We start from the raw sequence: 16,869 nt of genomic DNA on the forward strand, positions 1-16,869 counted from the left end.
TTTCAGGAAAGTTTCATGGGAACACAATCATGGCAATCCATTTATGTAGTCATGATTCACATAACAATCCTTCAATCAATGATGAACTACAGGCATGAAGGGGTCCTATAAGCTTTTAATGTCAGGTGACACAGTGGTCATCTAAGCTTGTGGAAGGATACTCTGTGAAGAAATTCCCTAACAATGCATTACACAGAAATACCTCCATTGTTATACCCACAACTGTTATCTGAGTCTGCATAAGTGAGTAGTTGCAACAGAAATCAAATGACTTGTCCCTGATAAAAAATATTTATGTCCTGGCCTTTCACAGAAAACCCTTGCAATCACGAATCTAGAACACAAGCTGATAAGGTACAAGATAAATTTTCTTCTGTAGTTAAAACCTGAAAATGCTAAAATTTTTGGAACTACTACATTTAATTTTAACGTCAAATGGAATGTCACGAGCAGAAAAGAAATGTGTTCTACCAGGGACTGGCCAAAGAATTTCCTTTTAATCCATTATGTTCCACCATCTTAGATATAGGACACATATAGAAATTTAATTGAATAACAACTACACCACTTATGGTAATTCTGATACAAACATTTTCACTTTTAGAGTCCTATCCCTTTGAGAAATGTCATAAGTGAATGACTAGAGTATTTGAAAATATTTTTTTAAAATTCATTGTCAAGATGGCCTAAACCTTACTGCAAAAGTTACTTTTACTAAATGTTCAACTGGAAAAAGAAAAAGTGTGCACATGACTCCCATGTAATATAAAAAACGGGTTCAAAAAGTGTTTTCAGAAGTGAGGCTGTCATTCTGAGGAGTGCACGGCATTTGAAAGCATCAATGTTTTGAAATGGTGTCTTAAAAATAGGGACACTATTTATACTGGGACAATGAATACTGCATAGTAATGTGTAGGGTACGACATTGTTGCTTCACAAACTTTGGCAGCTTGCTATTTCTGGTTTTTGTTGACAAGTTGTGACAAGGTAGTTCTACAAATGTAGATAATCTACAATCATACTCTGTTTAATTCCCCAACAGTCTGTTCACCAGTTACGACTTATTGGTACACTTTCCATGTATTGTATTACCATCTACGGGCACCACGAGGGAAAGCAGGATAAACAAGTGTTCCCTGAAACTGACATCACCGATGAAGAAACAGGTAACAGAGTCATATGATCACATTTGTAGACAAAGCTACAAATAATGAAATCCTCATTGTACGATGGTTTCATAATAAACATTGCACTGGTAGAATGAAGTTCAATAAAGTTTAGCTACTTGTTGAAGTTTAACAATGAAAAAAAGAAAGAATAGAGCCAAAGTGTGTCAGTGAAAGGTATTGGGTACCTATAATAGTCTCATTGGTATGTGGATAAACATCATTGGTTTGTTTCCAAATGCTCCACTTCTATTAGAGATAAACAAGTGGTATTGGTATTTGTGTTAGAACGACTTGTATATTAAAAAGACATGATTGTTCACAAATTTGTGAATAAAAACAAAAACCATGTTCTAAATTTGTTAGGTTTCAAAAGAGACACCTGCTAGGCATATCTAAAATCACGCAAGAGGAAATTATCAGGAAGAAGAAAGTCAGATATCAGATTTACATGAAAAGTTGTCATTCCTAAGTGGCAAGTGCAATGATGTCAAAACAATATGTTGGCGGTAATATTTTAAAAAATGTAATGTGATACTTTGGAGTATTTTACTTCTTTCCACCAAAAATGTATTGTGTAATGTGTGAAAGATCCAAAGGTCCTTTGTAAACTATACTGTTTTGTCACAGTGTCCTATTTATAAAGCAGTTTACCTTTACATTAATAATGATACTAAAAGATATATAAGCTCTAGATTATGATTTCTAATCTTAAATAGTACTGGTGTCAATTTTGGAATTATTCACACAATTGAAAAATTGACATTTTAATGTTGAAGAATGATGCCAATCAATATACAAATAACATCTTGTATTTAATACAGTAGTGAGAGAAAAATGTCTTACTGATGGAAAAATCACTCTTGGCACATTAAATTAAAAAATGGCAGCTCAAAGGTCTGTTGTTTCCAATGCTTTGACAAATTATTCCATTTAAAAGATTATTTTTCAAAATGTTTGCAGCAAAGGCAGCTATACAGTTGGCTTATGTTTTATATTATACTTGTTTACTCTTCCATATTTTCAAACCTAAATTTTCATCATCATGATTAAAGAGCAAAGCATCTTTGAAATATAGTACTGGCCCCTTGGCCCAAATATTTTCTTACAGTGAAAAAATGCTGGTAGAAAGTACACTGAGCAGTGACAGGATGGTAAGATAAGGGTGATCATTCTTATCCTTTTCTCTGTTTTCCAAAACTTTACAGTGAATACCACATCTCTATAATTGGCAAGAAACAAAACAAAGCAACAAAACAAAACAAAAACAAACAAAAAAACCTCGCAAAATCTTCATTAGGAATTTTTTCCCACCAAGAAATGGATTGTGTTGCGCTACAGATTTTACTAGCCTGTTGCAAAGTTTTCACAGTGGGCTATAGTTTTGAGGAATAAATGATCAACTAAGAGTTTCTATATATAAGATGGTTTCAACTGATTTTAGCTCCAGGGATATATAACCTAAGAAACTAGGAGTTGTCTGCAAGTCATTAACATACATATGAAGTAAATTCATGTATTTTCTAAAAAAAGATTTATTTATTTGTGTTGGAAATGAAGATTTATAGAGAGAAGAAGAGGTACAGAGAAAGATCTTCCATCTGCTGGTTCACTCCCCAAATGTCTGCAATGGCCAAAGCTGAGCCAGTCTGAAGCCAGGAGCCAGGAGCTTCTTTCTGGTATTTCACATGGGTGCAAGGTCCCAGGACTTCAGGCCATTCTCTACTGCTTTCCCAGGCCATAAACAGGGAGCAGGTTGGGAAATGGATCAGCCGTAACACAAACAGAGCCAATATGAGATCCTGGCACTTGTAAGGGGGAGGATTAGCCAATTAACCCATTACACTGGGCCCCAAAGTTAGTTACTATTTCACTTCAGCTTTCTGTTTAAGCTTAGAGGATAGACAACATAGTCACTGTGAATGACAGAAGGACATTTTCACTAGCTCTACTCCTCAATCTACACCTTTCCTAGACATGGACGCAATGCTGCTCCCCCAGATATGTTCCTGTATATTTAATTCATGTCCACGATGAATTAAATGACAGAATTTGAATACTGACTGAATTTGGGGAAATCAAAATACTGTGAGATTTTAGAAGGTGTAGCTTTGGGATGCTTCTCAGTGTGCAGTGAGTAAGCTATTATTCTATAACAGGACCATGGATGCAAAAATCAAGCCTGTAAGTCAAGGCCTTGGTTCCCACCCTGCTACTGGAGTCCACCCTGCAAACATCTCCACTCAGCTATCTCACCCCTATTCTTCTCTAGCAAGGACTAACTACACTGAAGCTTATTTATTCTAAAAGAACCAAAGGTTATCATCATTTTTTGATAATTTTGTGTTGTCTTTGGAAAAATATCATGCATGTATTTCCAACAAATGATCAACAAACATCTTAGCCATTCTTCCTGTTTTTCAAGGCCAAGCTTGGGATAAATTTAATTGTAGCAGTCTCTGTGTTTACAAACTTTCATGTTGTATCACATGACATTCCATTTTCCTTTTTCTAATTAAGATTGTCACCCCACTCCTAAATGAAAAGTCACAAACTACACGAAAGCTTGTAACTCAGTTTCCAGCCTAACACTGAGCATTAGTGGTCCATATCAACTATTAGGTCAGGTGCTAGACAGGCCTGCTAATTGCGCTTCATTTGTTTTCTCATGTGTTCTTGCATTGATTAAACTATGCTGTCTTAAGCACTTTCTTTGTCCATCACTGTGGTAGGTGCTGGGGACAAGCAAGGTTCCAGTGATGTGGCAAGGATAGTCTGAAACCCTTGGTGCTGAGTGGTCACATTCTTAGTTGTAGTCAATATGCTCATCTCTGGATCCAGCCCTGGGACTCCAACACCGTCCTTCCCTCTCACTGTCAGCAAGTATCCAACAGGTATATGCATATGGAAGATGGCAAGGAATTGGATTATTTAAATCAGGGTCCTAAAGCCAATGTCAATGGAAATCTAAACAAAGTCCTTCAAATCCTAACCAAGGGACCAGGGAAAAATTTCAGCTTCTGAGGGCTACTTTTGTCACACCTTAGGCCTGAACTAAGTCCTTCAGACAATGAGTAAAGCAAATGTGATGTCCAGTGCTTCTGCCTGCCTAGCTGTGGACTACCTCTGAATGTAGAAGAAGGTTCCCCAAGACAAAGAACTATTTCTGGAAGGCAGGCAGTGACCTGTGTCATGGGAAGGGTTATGATGGCTAGAGGGTCTGGTTCTGGCTAGATCCATAGCTGCAGGAATTTCTCTGTCCTGATCAGCTCCTGGCCTGTTTCTCCTGCGGGGCTGGTATTGTCCAGTAATGACATAGCGCAAGGCCCAGGCAAGTGAGGCTCCTGCTCTCCTGTTTCCTGGGGATGCGCCCCACTTCCCCTTTGACCCTTCCAGATCTCCAGACCCTCATCTATCTGCAGCATGTCAGCCCTTTTTCCTTGGAGGGAAGTGGCCAAGTTTGGGAATACAAAGGAATGCACTGTTGATAGAAATGATTTCATGCTTCCCCAAGAAGCTGGAGTTGGTGAGGGCTGTAGAATTTGGATTAGGAAGGAGAGAAGGGGAATTCTATGAGCCTGAAATTAATCTATTGTATTTAATCTCTTTTACTGTAGTGATACTTCAAGTCAACCTGTCCCAAAATGAATGTGTTGAGAGGCTCATTCACATCTCCATGCACAAAGCTTGCTTACAACTAGTGGGTTCCATGTTAAGTTATTGTTATCTTTGTTCTTTTTTAAAACTACATTTCTGATAGAAGGAAAGAACTATGATCAAAAGCGGAAGAAGACATTTGGTTCAAAAGTCAGTAGATCATCATTATGGCAATCTGCAAAGACAGCGTCTTGAAATTTCTACATCATTAAGGCTCCTTAGAAATCAGAACAGCTTACCAAACTATAGATATACGGCCAAAGTAAAAATTAATTTGGAGCATGAGGATCACACTTTCTTAAAAATGTACTTGAATTCAAAGGTTTACAATAGTAGTGTTTGACTAAAAGTATTTGGGAATTTATTAAGCTCTACCTAATATTTGAAAAAACTAGTTCAACCTAGACAGGTTACCTTACCAGTGGGCCAGTATAACTTATAAGTGCATTTATAAAAACTTGGAAAACATTATAACTTTTTTTTTTGCTTTGCAAGTTTTCTCTTATTTCAGTACTTCAAATTCTCAAGCTAACACTCTTATTTATGTAGTTCTGGAGTTATTTTAAGGAGATAGAATAATTCTCATTGTGCCATAAAAATTCTAAATACACAGTAGTTCAGGAAATACAAAGTTAAGCATAACAAAATTTACATAAATAATAACAAATGTTGTAAGAGTTCAGTGAATTACTGAAAGACTGGATATTATCATTAATGTAAGAATACAAAGAATATCTATGTTTGTCTTAATTCTGTTATAGTAGACTCAACTGTCCATTAAAGACTTTCTTAAAAAAAGAAACAGGAAAAAAAGCCAGCAAGAAACCCGTCATGTAACCATAATTATGGACTGGTATGACTAAAATGGAAATTCAGTAGAAAGATACGATAAAGATGCAGAAACAGTCACAACTATCCACATTTACTGGAAAAGAAAGCTTTTATTTAAGTATTTTCAAGGTTATTTTGAAAGATTTTGAAAGACGTAAATCATGTGGATTTAATAACAAAAAAGATGGCCCAAACTACAGCGCATCAATTCCTTTGTAAAAGCAACGAGGACCAATCGGATCAGCAAAAATAAACAGAAAGTAAATTCACACAAAGGGATACTTCTCGACTCACTTTTCAGTGTTCCAGGCTTAGCAGAACATTGCTTCCAACACACTTACAGTTAATCTTAATTCTTTGCACATTTTAAGGGAAATGTGATCCATATGTTTCTAATTCATTTGTACAACTTGGCTAAACATCAGTGAAGAAACATTGATTCCCAACGTTTTCTGAGGCTTTTATAACTATCTTTCCCAAGGAAATAAATGGCATGTTTATAAAAAGTCATAGGATGCACAACACGTATTCCAATGTATATCAGAGAGTAGAATTTCCTGGCTTCCTAGTGTAATTGTTTTTTCTTAAAACTCATATCCAGTTACAAGAGTTAGGGAATGACTAGAATCACAGCCACAAATTCAGTGCCATGGACAGTCAAATCACCAAGCCTGAGACCGTTGGGTGACTCTGAGAAGAAAACTCATCTCAAGTATGATGCATGGATTAAGTAAGCCACAAATCTGTAGTAAGGAAGAAGATTTTTTTTTTCTATACCTGGAGGTTCAACTGAAACTTTTCAATCCCTCTATAGCAGGATTTCTCAAACTTTCCTGTGTCTGACAGGCATTTGGGCGAATTTTACAAACTAGATGCTGAGCCAATCAGGGTAGGGTAGTTTGAGAAACTCTGTTTCTAACAAGTACTCACAGGCTGCTTACGCAGTGGAGCTTCCGACCACATCTGAGAAGCAAGACTCCACGGCAGTGCTTTTAACCACTGCTGGAATTTGAGCCTGGGTAATATTTATTGTCTTATGACCATCCTGCATAACCGAATATTTAACAGCATCCCTGGGTTCTAGCCATTGGCTATTAGCAGCTTTGCAAATTACCTTCCCAAGTCATGGCAAACAGAAATGTTCCCAGATATTAGCAAATTGGACGAGCGGAACAAAACTGCCTTTGGTTTAGATAGAAATTGCTGTATTGGTTTGCTTAATGCTGACATGTTTGTTGGATAATATCAAAACTCCCTTTGATGAACTGACTTCAGTGAGCACAACATTCATTAGTCAAATAAATAGGTTTCTGTCTCACCTACCCTCAGCAATTAGTATACTTCTATGTATGAACTGTAGATTTTATAAGAAATTTTGTTTCTTATATTTTATAAGAAATATTGTTTCCATCCTTTTCAAGACCACTGGTATGTTCAGAAATAAATTTGCAAACTGTATTTTGCAATTGTATTTCCAGAGACAAAGTTCTGAAAATAACTTATTCATTTTATTTTCCCTTCATATTGAGAGATTCATTCTTTTTATTGTATTACATGTTTTTGCAGGCTACCTCATTTTGAATGTTTGAAATAAGATTTTGTTTCCAATGAGTCAGGTAAACAAAACTATTATAATAGAAACATCCAGGAAATGCACAAAATAATTTGCTGATCCTGGTTGGTTGTTTGCTTTGGATGCATCTTAATTAGTAAACCCAAGTAAATGGTGAAACAAGCCTCCCAGGCATTGGTTGCTCTGGCTTGTTTGTTCCTGCCAGTAACAAATTGGCGAATTGAGATACCTGGGAAAATAACAGGAAATTAAAATGAAGGAAAATGTCCGGTTTTTTTTTTTTCGCTTTTTATCAGAGATTAAAAAAAATTTTTGGACTAAAATTGTTGGAGGCAGATGAAAATTTTTTTCAAATAACTAATTTTATTTTGCCAGATTTATCATAAGACATTTAGAACTTATTGTGTACCAACTAGCAAGAGCTGGAATTGGGGCATAAAAGCCCACTGTGGCACATGACAGACAGAACACATGCAGGCCATAGTACCCTCTGGCAAGTGTTGGGACTGAATACAAATCATGTCAAGTTGGATTGCAAGAAAATGATCTGGGGCTGTGAGTGGGCCTGCTAGGGGAAATGTGAGCACTTCCCTGCTGAGCTGCAGTTCCCCTGGTAGGCTGTACCTACCACTGGTATGCATAAAAACCAGGGCTGGGGATGGGCCAGGCTAGGCTGCAGCATACTCCTGCATGTATGAAAATTGGGGATGAGGACGGGCCTGGTGGGGGTTACTGAGGGCCACCATGACTGGACCACAGCACCCGCTGGTGTGTGTGAGGACCAGGACTGCTGTGGGATTAACTGGGCTAAGTCACAATACCAGTCCATTCACATGAGAGATAAAGTTAGAGTGGAAATGACCAGGCAGCTGCATCCACTGGTGGGTGCCTTGGCTGGTGCACGTGATGACCTGAACCTGACCTTGTACTGGCACAAGAGTCAAGTGTGAGGTCAGCTGAGGTGATGTTTCTTGGGAGGACTCTCCAAATACACTGCTGGACTCAGGCCCTGGCCACTGGGAAAATCACAAGATATGTGTTTTTCTAGAATTTTCTCTGGTTCCTCTGAACATATATATTTAAATTCATTTCTTTATTTTAGTTCTTCTTAGCCACAGCTGGTTCATTGCACCAAGGTGGGACTGGCTTTTCAGCTCTTGCCCTTGGCAGGGCTCAGCCCTGGCTGTTTTAAGTGTTGGACAAGAGTACCAGCAAATGGAAGATCTCCTGCTGGCTATCTCTGTCTCCTTTGTCTTCATATCTCTCTCTCTCTCTCTCTTTTACTTTATTATTATTATTATTTTATGAAACAGTTCCATAGGCCCTGGGATTTTCCTTACCCCCTCCCCAACTCTCCTCTCCCTCTACTGATTTCCCATATATTATTACTAAAGTATAGTTCTTCATAAACAGTCATATATCCATCATTGCGGGTATGGACAATGGCAAAGAGTCCAGCATCCTATTATCAAGATATAGTTAACAGTTTCATTGGGAATCCATTTTTGATCTTGAAGTAGAGATGCGTATTGCATTGTATCATCTGGATAAGATAGTCTCCATTACACAGTTACTATACATCTTCTTAAATGAAAAGCCACAATACAAAATCAACAACAGGAAGAAAAATAGACATTTACAATGTCATGAAGTTAAATGACATGCTGCTAAATATGATAGTCTCCATTAGACAACTACTATGCATCCCCTTTCCTATTTCCTGGAATGTGTCCTCTCTGCTTCCCACAGGGCAATAGTGACTTCTCCTTGTAGGATCTTTGAGGATACACTGAGTATAAATTCATGGCTATCATCCAAGTTGCTGATAGAGGGAGAGATTGTGCATGTATGAGTACAAAGAGTTTATCAAAACTGTTTATATTAATTCCTGCTTAATTTTTCTGTGAAATAAAAAACTGTTGTTAGAAAAGGTTTTTTTTTTAACAAAAAATAATAGAGTCAGATGTCACTGTGGTGCAGTGGTTAACGCCATTGCCTGTGTTGCTAGCATCCCCTGCCTGTGCTGGCTTGAGTCCCAGCTATTCTGCTTCTGATCCAGCTCTCTGACAATATGCCAGGGAAAGCAGTGGAAGATGGCCAAGCACTTGGGCTCATGCACCCATGTATGAGACCCAGAAGAAGCTCCTGGCTTCTGGCTTCATATTGGTTTAGCTCTGGCCATTGTGGCCATTTGGGGAGTAATGGATGATTCTCTTTCTCTCCATAACTGTGTGTCAAGCAAATGCATGAAAAACAAAACTTAAAGAATGAGTGATTATTTCAAAATTCACTTTTCTAAAATCAAATACTTGATTCCTATCTTCCAGGTCTTATTGTCTCAATACTTCATCCATGGGTGATGGTGCCCAACTGGCCCATTGCAGGATGTTTCCCTTTGAAATACCTCTGGCATGAATCTTTAACTATCAGTGTATCCATGTAACCTGGCCTAAGTTCCTACACATGAAGCATTACCCTATCTCAAGGACTGATATTTGCACTTCACTCCACTTCAACTCCCATCACTTCTCTCTGGGGCCAACTTTGAACCCATGGAATGAGCTATGTTCTTTATCTCCATAGGACTTTTGCACAGGTTCTTTCCCCTGACTGACAACGCTGCCTATCCCTACCCCTCTGTTTACCTGTGACGTTTCTCTTTGAGTCCCTTCTCCAGGGAAACCTCCCTGGTTCTCCCTGTTGAGATCAAATTTCAGGTGATGCACTATTACAGAACCATGTTCCTTGCCTGCAAATAGTTCACTTCATTTTGCAACTGTGCATGTACACACAGTGGTGATTTGAAAAACACTCACCTCACAGGGTAAGATCTGTGAGAACAAGCATCATGATGTTTTGCAGACAACTAGATCTCCTGCCCACAGCATAGATACCTGGCACATGTCAGATTGTCAGTAAGTATTGGTTACTGAGAGAGTGAGTGTAAATGAGATTGACAGTACACAAAGAGGCCCAAACAAGTCTCATAAGATGCCTAGGGAATATAAAAGAGGACACTTTTATCATCACAAATTCCTTGATTTTGAGAGATCAGAGAATATTAAGGGTAGTTCATTGACCCTCTACCTGCTTGTGTCTGTGAGATAGTGAATAGTAAGCATCCCATCTGAAAAGTGATTATTTTCCATAAAATAATTTTTGAAAATTTGATGAGGACAGGACAAAAATGAAGACACAAAATTTCCCTGTCCTTGGCTGCTCTTTTTCTATTTGCTCCCGGGAGGCTGACAATATGCAACACGAGGTTCTGTCAGGCAGACTCACTTGCTGTTCCTGACCATGCAGCTCTCCACATGTAACCTCGAACATGAATAAATGCCTGCTGAGTTATCCACCTGGACTCCCAATGGCTAATCCCGTAGTTACCCCTATCTTTGGGAAAGCAGCTGCAGATTCTCCATCACCTGAGACTGGTGGTTGTTTGGAGCACAAGGGAGGGATTGCTAGCCTCCCCATTCTTTCTTTCTCTCTGGTCTTATCAAAACTCCACTGAGGCATATAATCTCTTTTCAGTTTCCTTGCTACCAACTCTTTATCACAAACAGAGCTGAAAAATATATATATTTTCTGTGTTTTCTGTCCTTAAATATGATTTAATGATACCCAGGGACAGTTTTGTTTCCCTAGGGAGAGCACACTGTCAGTTTCATAATGAAAGGATAAGGGAAAATAGCATTCACTACACTGAAATTTGATTTGTGGCAAACCGGTCTGGAATTTTCTCTGTGCTGGCACTGTCAATGGCTCAGGATTACTGTGTGCAACAGTGGGTCCCTTGGTGGAAAGGCAGTCCCCAAACAGCAATAAGGGCTGACTGATGATAAATTCAGGATAAGCTTCTCTAAAAGAGGATAACAATACTTATTATGGGTTATATAACCCTCTATTTAAAGCAATAATAAGTTTAGAAGGGCCTATTGAAGAGTATAAAATACACCATAACAGAGGAAAGGTGGTGGAATAGGGTGAGGACAGGTTTAAACAGATGGGAAAGGATTAGCCGAAGTGAAGCAGAGAGGATGTGATCCTGGGAAATAGGAGCAGACAGGCCAATGGCAGAGGGACGCCTGGAAACCCATGGACATGGGGGAAAAGCAGAGACACAGAATGGTGCTGCAGTGGTAACACACCCCAGCAGCGACTGGTGAGTGGAACTGCACCTGAGGCCAGGCGGGAAGGTGAGTTCGCTGGAACTCAGCATAGAACTGCCCATCGTGCTGGTTTGTTTAATCTGACCTTGAGCAGAAGCAGAGTGGCAGAACCACAAGCAGTTGGGTGGAAGATCAGAGTGGATTCAGACTCCCGCCAGTGCCACATAGGATGCAATTGTGTATACTGAAGCAAAGCCTGTGGAGGGCAGAGGGATATCAGAGAGCTGCTGTTGGAAAAATAGGACTGCCAATCTCTTTCTCATATGCAGATTTCATTTCCTTTCGATAGATTCCCCAAAGTGGGATAGCTGGGTCATATGGCAGATCAATTTTCAGTTCCGTAAGCAATATTAACTTGCATAGTTGTTGTACTGGCCTATACTCCCACCAACAGTGAAGTGGGGTGTTTCTCTTCACATTCACACCAGCAGGTGTTATTAGTAAGGGTATGAATGTAGGTCAGTCTCACTGGAGTTAGGTGGAACCTCAGGTGGTTTTTGTTTCTACTTCTCTACTAACCAGGGAGGCTGAGCGTGTTTTTCATATGACTGCTAGCCATTTGAATTTGTTGTTTTGAAAAATATTTATTCATTTATTCATTTCCTTCACTCATGTCTTCACACGGTTGTTTGTTATGGCTGTCACTGAGTTTTTGAAGCTCTTTGTAAATCCTGGATTTTACCCTTCTATAGATTTTGCGAAGATTTTTTCTCGTTCTGTTGGTTCCTTCTTCACCCTGTTGATCATTTATTTTGCTGAACAGAAGCTTCTTAGCTTGACGTAGTCCTAGTTCTTTATCTTAGCTTTCTACCTGCTCTTTGGGTGACTTTTAAATGCAGAAGAGACCAGGATTTCCCCCCCAGATTGCTTTCAGTTTCTTTGTCAAAGATTAGTTGGCTGAACCATCAGGGTCACTCCGGAGCCCTCCACCAAAAAAAATTAGATTAGATAGACAGAGAACAACAAGGAAAGCTCAGTACCAGATAGGAAATGGTTAGCCTGGGACTCACATATACCTTACTTGGCAGGACACAAAGATAAGTTACTCCTCACTAGGGTATTGAAGATTTTTCTGCACACCCCTCCTAAAACTGTTCTGCGCTTCAACTATTGACAAATGCCTTGTTAGAGTTATAAGTCAGCATGGACTATCCAAAAATCCACCAAGTTCTGTAAAAATTATGCTTCAGCACTACAAACTGCTAAGTACAAAAATGAAAATATATATATAAAAAAGAAAATAGACACGAGACAGCTGAATAGTACCCTATAGCCATCTTAAGGTATATATCAGCTAGTTGTATATATACTAAAATTGAAATGTCAATGAAGTAATCATAGGATGTGGTTAAGAACTTGCATTTTCTAACATATTGGTCACTCAATACCATGTCAGTTAACTCCATAAGGATATAAAACGTTGTTGATGATATATTATGGCTTTTAATGGGTTGGGACGTTATTCTGCCAGCTCTGCCTTCAGACCAGAGATGGTCTCCCCAAGAAAATGTTGAATTTATTTGGACAATAAGATGCTGGACTCTATGCATGGTACATGCTTGCAATGAAAGAATCATGACTGGATTTGAACTGTAATACTGCAATAAGGTGGATGTACCATGGGGGGAGGGTAGAGGGAAGGGTTGGGGGAATCCCAGAGCCTATCAAACTGTATCATAAAATGAAATGTAATAATAATAAAAATTAGTTGGCTGTACATGTGTGGACTCCATTCTGGTGTTTCTATTCTGTTCCTTTACACATATCCCTATGTGAGAAGTTACCCAGAAAATTACAAAAGTATTCCCCAGCTATAGGCAACTGCCTAGGATGTCTTGCACCTAGGCAAGTGTTACACTGCTGGAAGAAAAGCAATGGCTGGCACCCATTCTGGGCCTGCTTAGTGCCAAATTTGTGTTAATTATACCAATGTGTCAGCAGGGGAGCTGGCTAATACATGTCACGCCTGGTTCCCTGCCTTTCTTCACCTCGCCCTTTGCTTTTAGACTAGACTGCACCGTCACTAGCTCCTCCCCTACATCACCATTGTATCTGTGGATTTGTAGCTGCGCCTTGAGTACTTCAGCACCGTGAAAGGTTGGAACCGACGCTCAATGCAGTGTGTGGCTACACTGATAATTATATGGATGGAAACTCTGGCAAGAAACCCACTCGGAGCCTGCTTCTGTGACATGGGCTTCCAGGATTTTACTGATCACTGAAACAGCGGACCAGAAGCAATGTCTCCAGGTTGGCAAAAACCTGAGGAACAGGAGTTTTAGGTGTGTCTAAGTAGGTCAACTAGGAAATAGTAAGATGATCAGTCTTATTGCAAAATGGGATTAAGATAACATACAATATTTGAAAATAATCTATTTTGCAAAAGATTCATATAAGAGGTTGGCAATTTGATTGCTGTTTTTTTTTTCCCCACTTGAAAAGACACAGAAATTTCTCAGGCTTGAGAAGTTCAAAGCGCTTACCTTCGATGGTGCACTGATCGGGGACTGGAATCCTCTTTGCGATTTCCACAGCATACGCTTTCACTCTGTCGAGGTTTTCCTTTAAGTACAGGTAGAGTTTATCGTCATACTCTACAGGGCTCGCCATTGTTCCTGCAGTTTCTTCCTGGTGGTTTCCTCGAACAGTTTCTGGTAGTTTCTCTGATTCGATATATACAATACTTGGGTATGAAACAGAGGAATTTCTCAGCTGTCGCTCATCAGAGTCTGTCTGAGAGAAGAATCTGTCGCTTCCGTGGAGAAGTGGGTCTATTTCTGAAAGGGAGGTGCTGGCAGGGCGATCTCCACTTTCCACATCTTCCCCGTCATCTGAACTCACAGCCTTTTTGAGCACAGAGTGCAAAGCCAAACTTTTTGACCTATAGCACCAACAAAGGGCAAGTTAAAATAGATAATAAAGTTGAGTCACCATTCACTGACTAGGAAAAGAGATAGTAGTAATCCTGGGACAGTCATTTCCTCTGAAATGGGGAACTATTAATAAGCTTGAGAAAACATAGTCTATCAAGATACCAAACCTCTAAACATTTAGGTCAGCTCTCCAACCAAAGATTTACAAGTCAATTTTATAGCAAAACTGACTGCAGAATGACAGATTTCCATATTAGTATTTTTTCTACTTTCGCTTCTAATTTTTCATCAGAAATCATGAGATACTGTTGACAGTCATTCTTAATTTGGCATATGACTAGTTAAGAGGTATTTTTAAAAAATAGTGATAGGTTTGTTTCCTACTTGTATTTTTTATTTAAGATAGTGAGCTGCTTTCAATAATGAAAACACTGAGGATGATATTTTATCATGAAAAGACAAAACGTTGGGTCCATAAAAAGTACCCCAAGACAAAATGAGAACAAAAACAGCAGCAAACATGAAGTGTATATGTTTTTTTTTTTTTTAAACAAAACAAGCCAAATATACCTGTTAAATCTCATGTTTTTTCTTTTTTCTTTAGAAACTTGGTCCAAACTGTGTCTTCTGATTGAACCGGGAATGTTGCTGTCAGTATTTATTCTGGCTGTGCAGGCTTGCGTTTTAGCTTGGAGCTTCTCGCAGTCTTCATTTTCACTAACTGTGAGTTTAGTCTCCTTCGGTTTCTCTGGGAATTCGATTTCAGCACTGGTTTTTCTCCTGAAGGAATAGAAGTCATCGTACCCGCAGTTTGTCACACAGAGCATTCAGAATAGTGTTGTTTTAAAATGACCTTTTATATCAAAACTTTGCCTGATAGTTTTATGTGTTAACTTTTCAATAAATATTTGTTGAATATCTAATGTGGGCATAGGTCTTTGAAATTGCTTCTGTGGCTTATGCTGTCAGTTTATAAATGATGGTGCTTCAGTTTTGAAGGTTTCAGAGACTTAAAAAACAGCTTTTATTGTTGTCAACCACCTTCCTGCTTATAGACGCTGCAAAATTTGCTCATGAAATTCATGACAACATTTTCTGGAAAATTTACATGTGTTGTCATTTTGAACTTAAATGCACATAGTAAGAATACTTCATCTGGCCTATTGAAAGCTTACTTTTAAAAAATTGTGTGGAAATCAGTGTTAAGAAAAAATATTTCTGAATTTGAGAATGTTAGAGGAAAGAGGCTTTCTATGAATAATATTGGTAGTTTCCAATATCTTTTAGTAGAGTTTATAAACTACTCTGGATTACTAAGATTACCGCTTTAAGGTATGGACCTTGTGTGCCGTAATACTGGACCCACTCTGAGGGCAAACAGTGTCCTATAATAAGGGCTTATGGATAAGCTGCAGAAATACACAAGGTCTTCAAAAAGTTCATGGAAAATGTTTATTATCAAGAGGCAATGCATAGATTTCAAAGTTTTTGGCACCAAAATAAATCTATCTCTTAAATCTGTTTTGTATAAATTAAAAAATAAGTATATATATTTTTATTTGAGAGGGGAGAGAGAAAAGGAGAGAGCTTGGCAGTGTTTTCATCCGCAGGGCCATTTTCCAGTTAGGGCTAGGTAAGGCCAACACCAAGCACCTGGAGCCTTATTCAGCTCTTCCACGAGCGTGACTGGTGTGCCGTAGCACCTGCTGAAGGTGTGCATCAGCAGGAAGCTGGGATCAAGAGCAGATCCGGACCTGAATTCAGGCACTCTGAAAAGGGATGCAGCTGTGCTAAGCCTTAGGTCACATGAACTGCCCCTCCGAGAACTTTTTGAAATCCCATGGTTCTTTGCTATTCACTAATGTGACGAATGATTGGGGAGCACTTTGCATTCATTTTCCCTTATGTGTCTTTTAATGTGGAACTGACCCAAGTCTACTTTAATTTTTATTTAGCAATCATTGGCAACCATAATAGTTGGTGTTTTATGCTGTCCTTGTAGAAACAAAACTTACAAAGTAAGTTATTTTTCATTGTCACACTTCTGACACCAAGTATATAGGCTTCCTTTTTATTACAGTAACTAAATCTCTAAGTCTGGGTACCAAATGAGTGTCCTGCATGCCAACTCAAACCTAATATGATCTGCCTGAGCTAGCCCCGGAATCCAGACAGTCTCCCTTCAAAAAGAGTTTCCCAGCTTATTCATACTACTCTCCAACTCATCTATAGAGACAGCAGTAGGCATTTGGCTTAGCACGGTTATACCCTCTTGGTCAGAGTCCACATGCAAGTCCAACCTGGGGATAGCAGCAGGTGGGACAAATTCAGAGGCTAGACAATTTGTCAGATAATCAAGCTGGTTTTTATTGCCTAATAAGCTATTGGAAATAAAATTTTAGCACATTTTTTCCTATATAACTTTTTTTCTATAGATTTTCTATGGCTTTCCATATGTATCTTCTTTTTATTTGTTGCATTATTTGTAATAATTATATTATCTATAACTGTACAGATAGCTGTACTTAACTCACAGGGCTATTGGAAAGGCCAAATGATCAAGTTAGGATGAAGTATGGTCCATAAAGGTAGTCAAT

General features: G+C 38.8%; 1 protein-coding gene across 2 annotated transcripts in view; it reads right to left on the reverse strand.

The window, feature by feature from the left end:
* VEPH1 (ventricular zone expressed PH domain containing 1) overlaps positions 1–16,869 on the reverse strand; it is a 177,875-nt gene that overhangs the window by 62,130 nt on the left and 98,876 nt on the right. For both annotated transcript variants that reach the window (XM_040974935.1, XM_040974934.1), the window contains exons 7-8: positions 14,843–15,052; positions 13,883–14,280 (exon numbers count right to left, since the gene is read on the reverse strand). In XM_040974935.1, coding sequence (XP_040830869.1) covers positions 13,883–14,280; positions 14,843–15,052 — 608 coding nt within the window. The remainder of the gene's footprint in view (positions 1–13,882; positions 14,281–14,842; positions 15,053–16,869) is intronic.

The sequence above is a fragment of the Ochotona curzoniae genome, unplaced genomic scaffold (genome assembly GCF_017591425.1).
Source record: "Ochotona curzoniae isolate NIBS_2020 unplaced genomic scaffold, NIBS_Ocur_1.0 contig_2599, whole genome shotgun sequence".
In the NCBI taxonomy this organism is placed as follows: Eukaryota; Metazoa; Chordata; class Mammalia; order Lagomorpha; family Ochotonidae; genus Ochotona; species Ochotona curzoniae.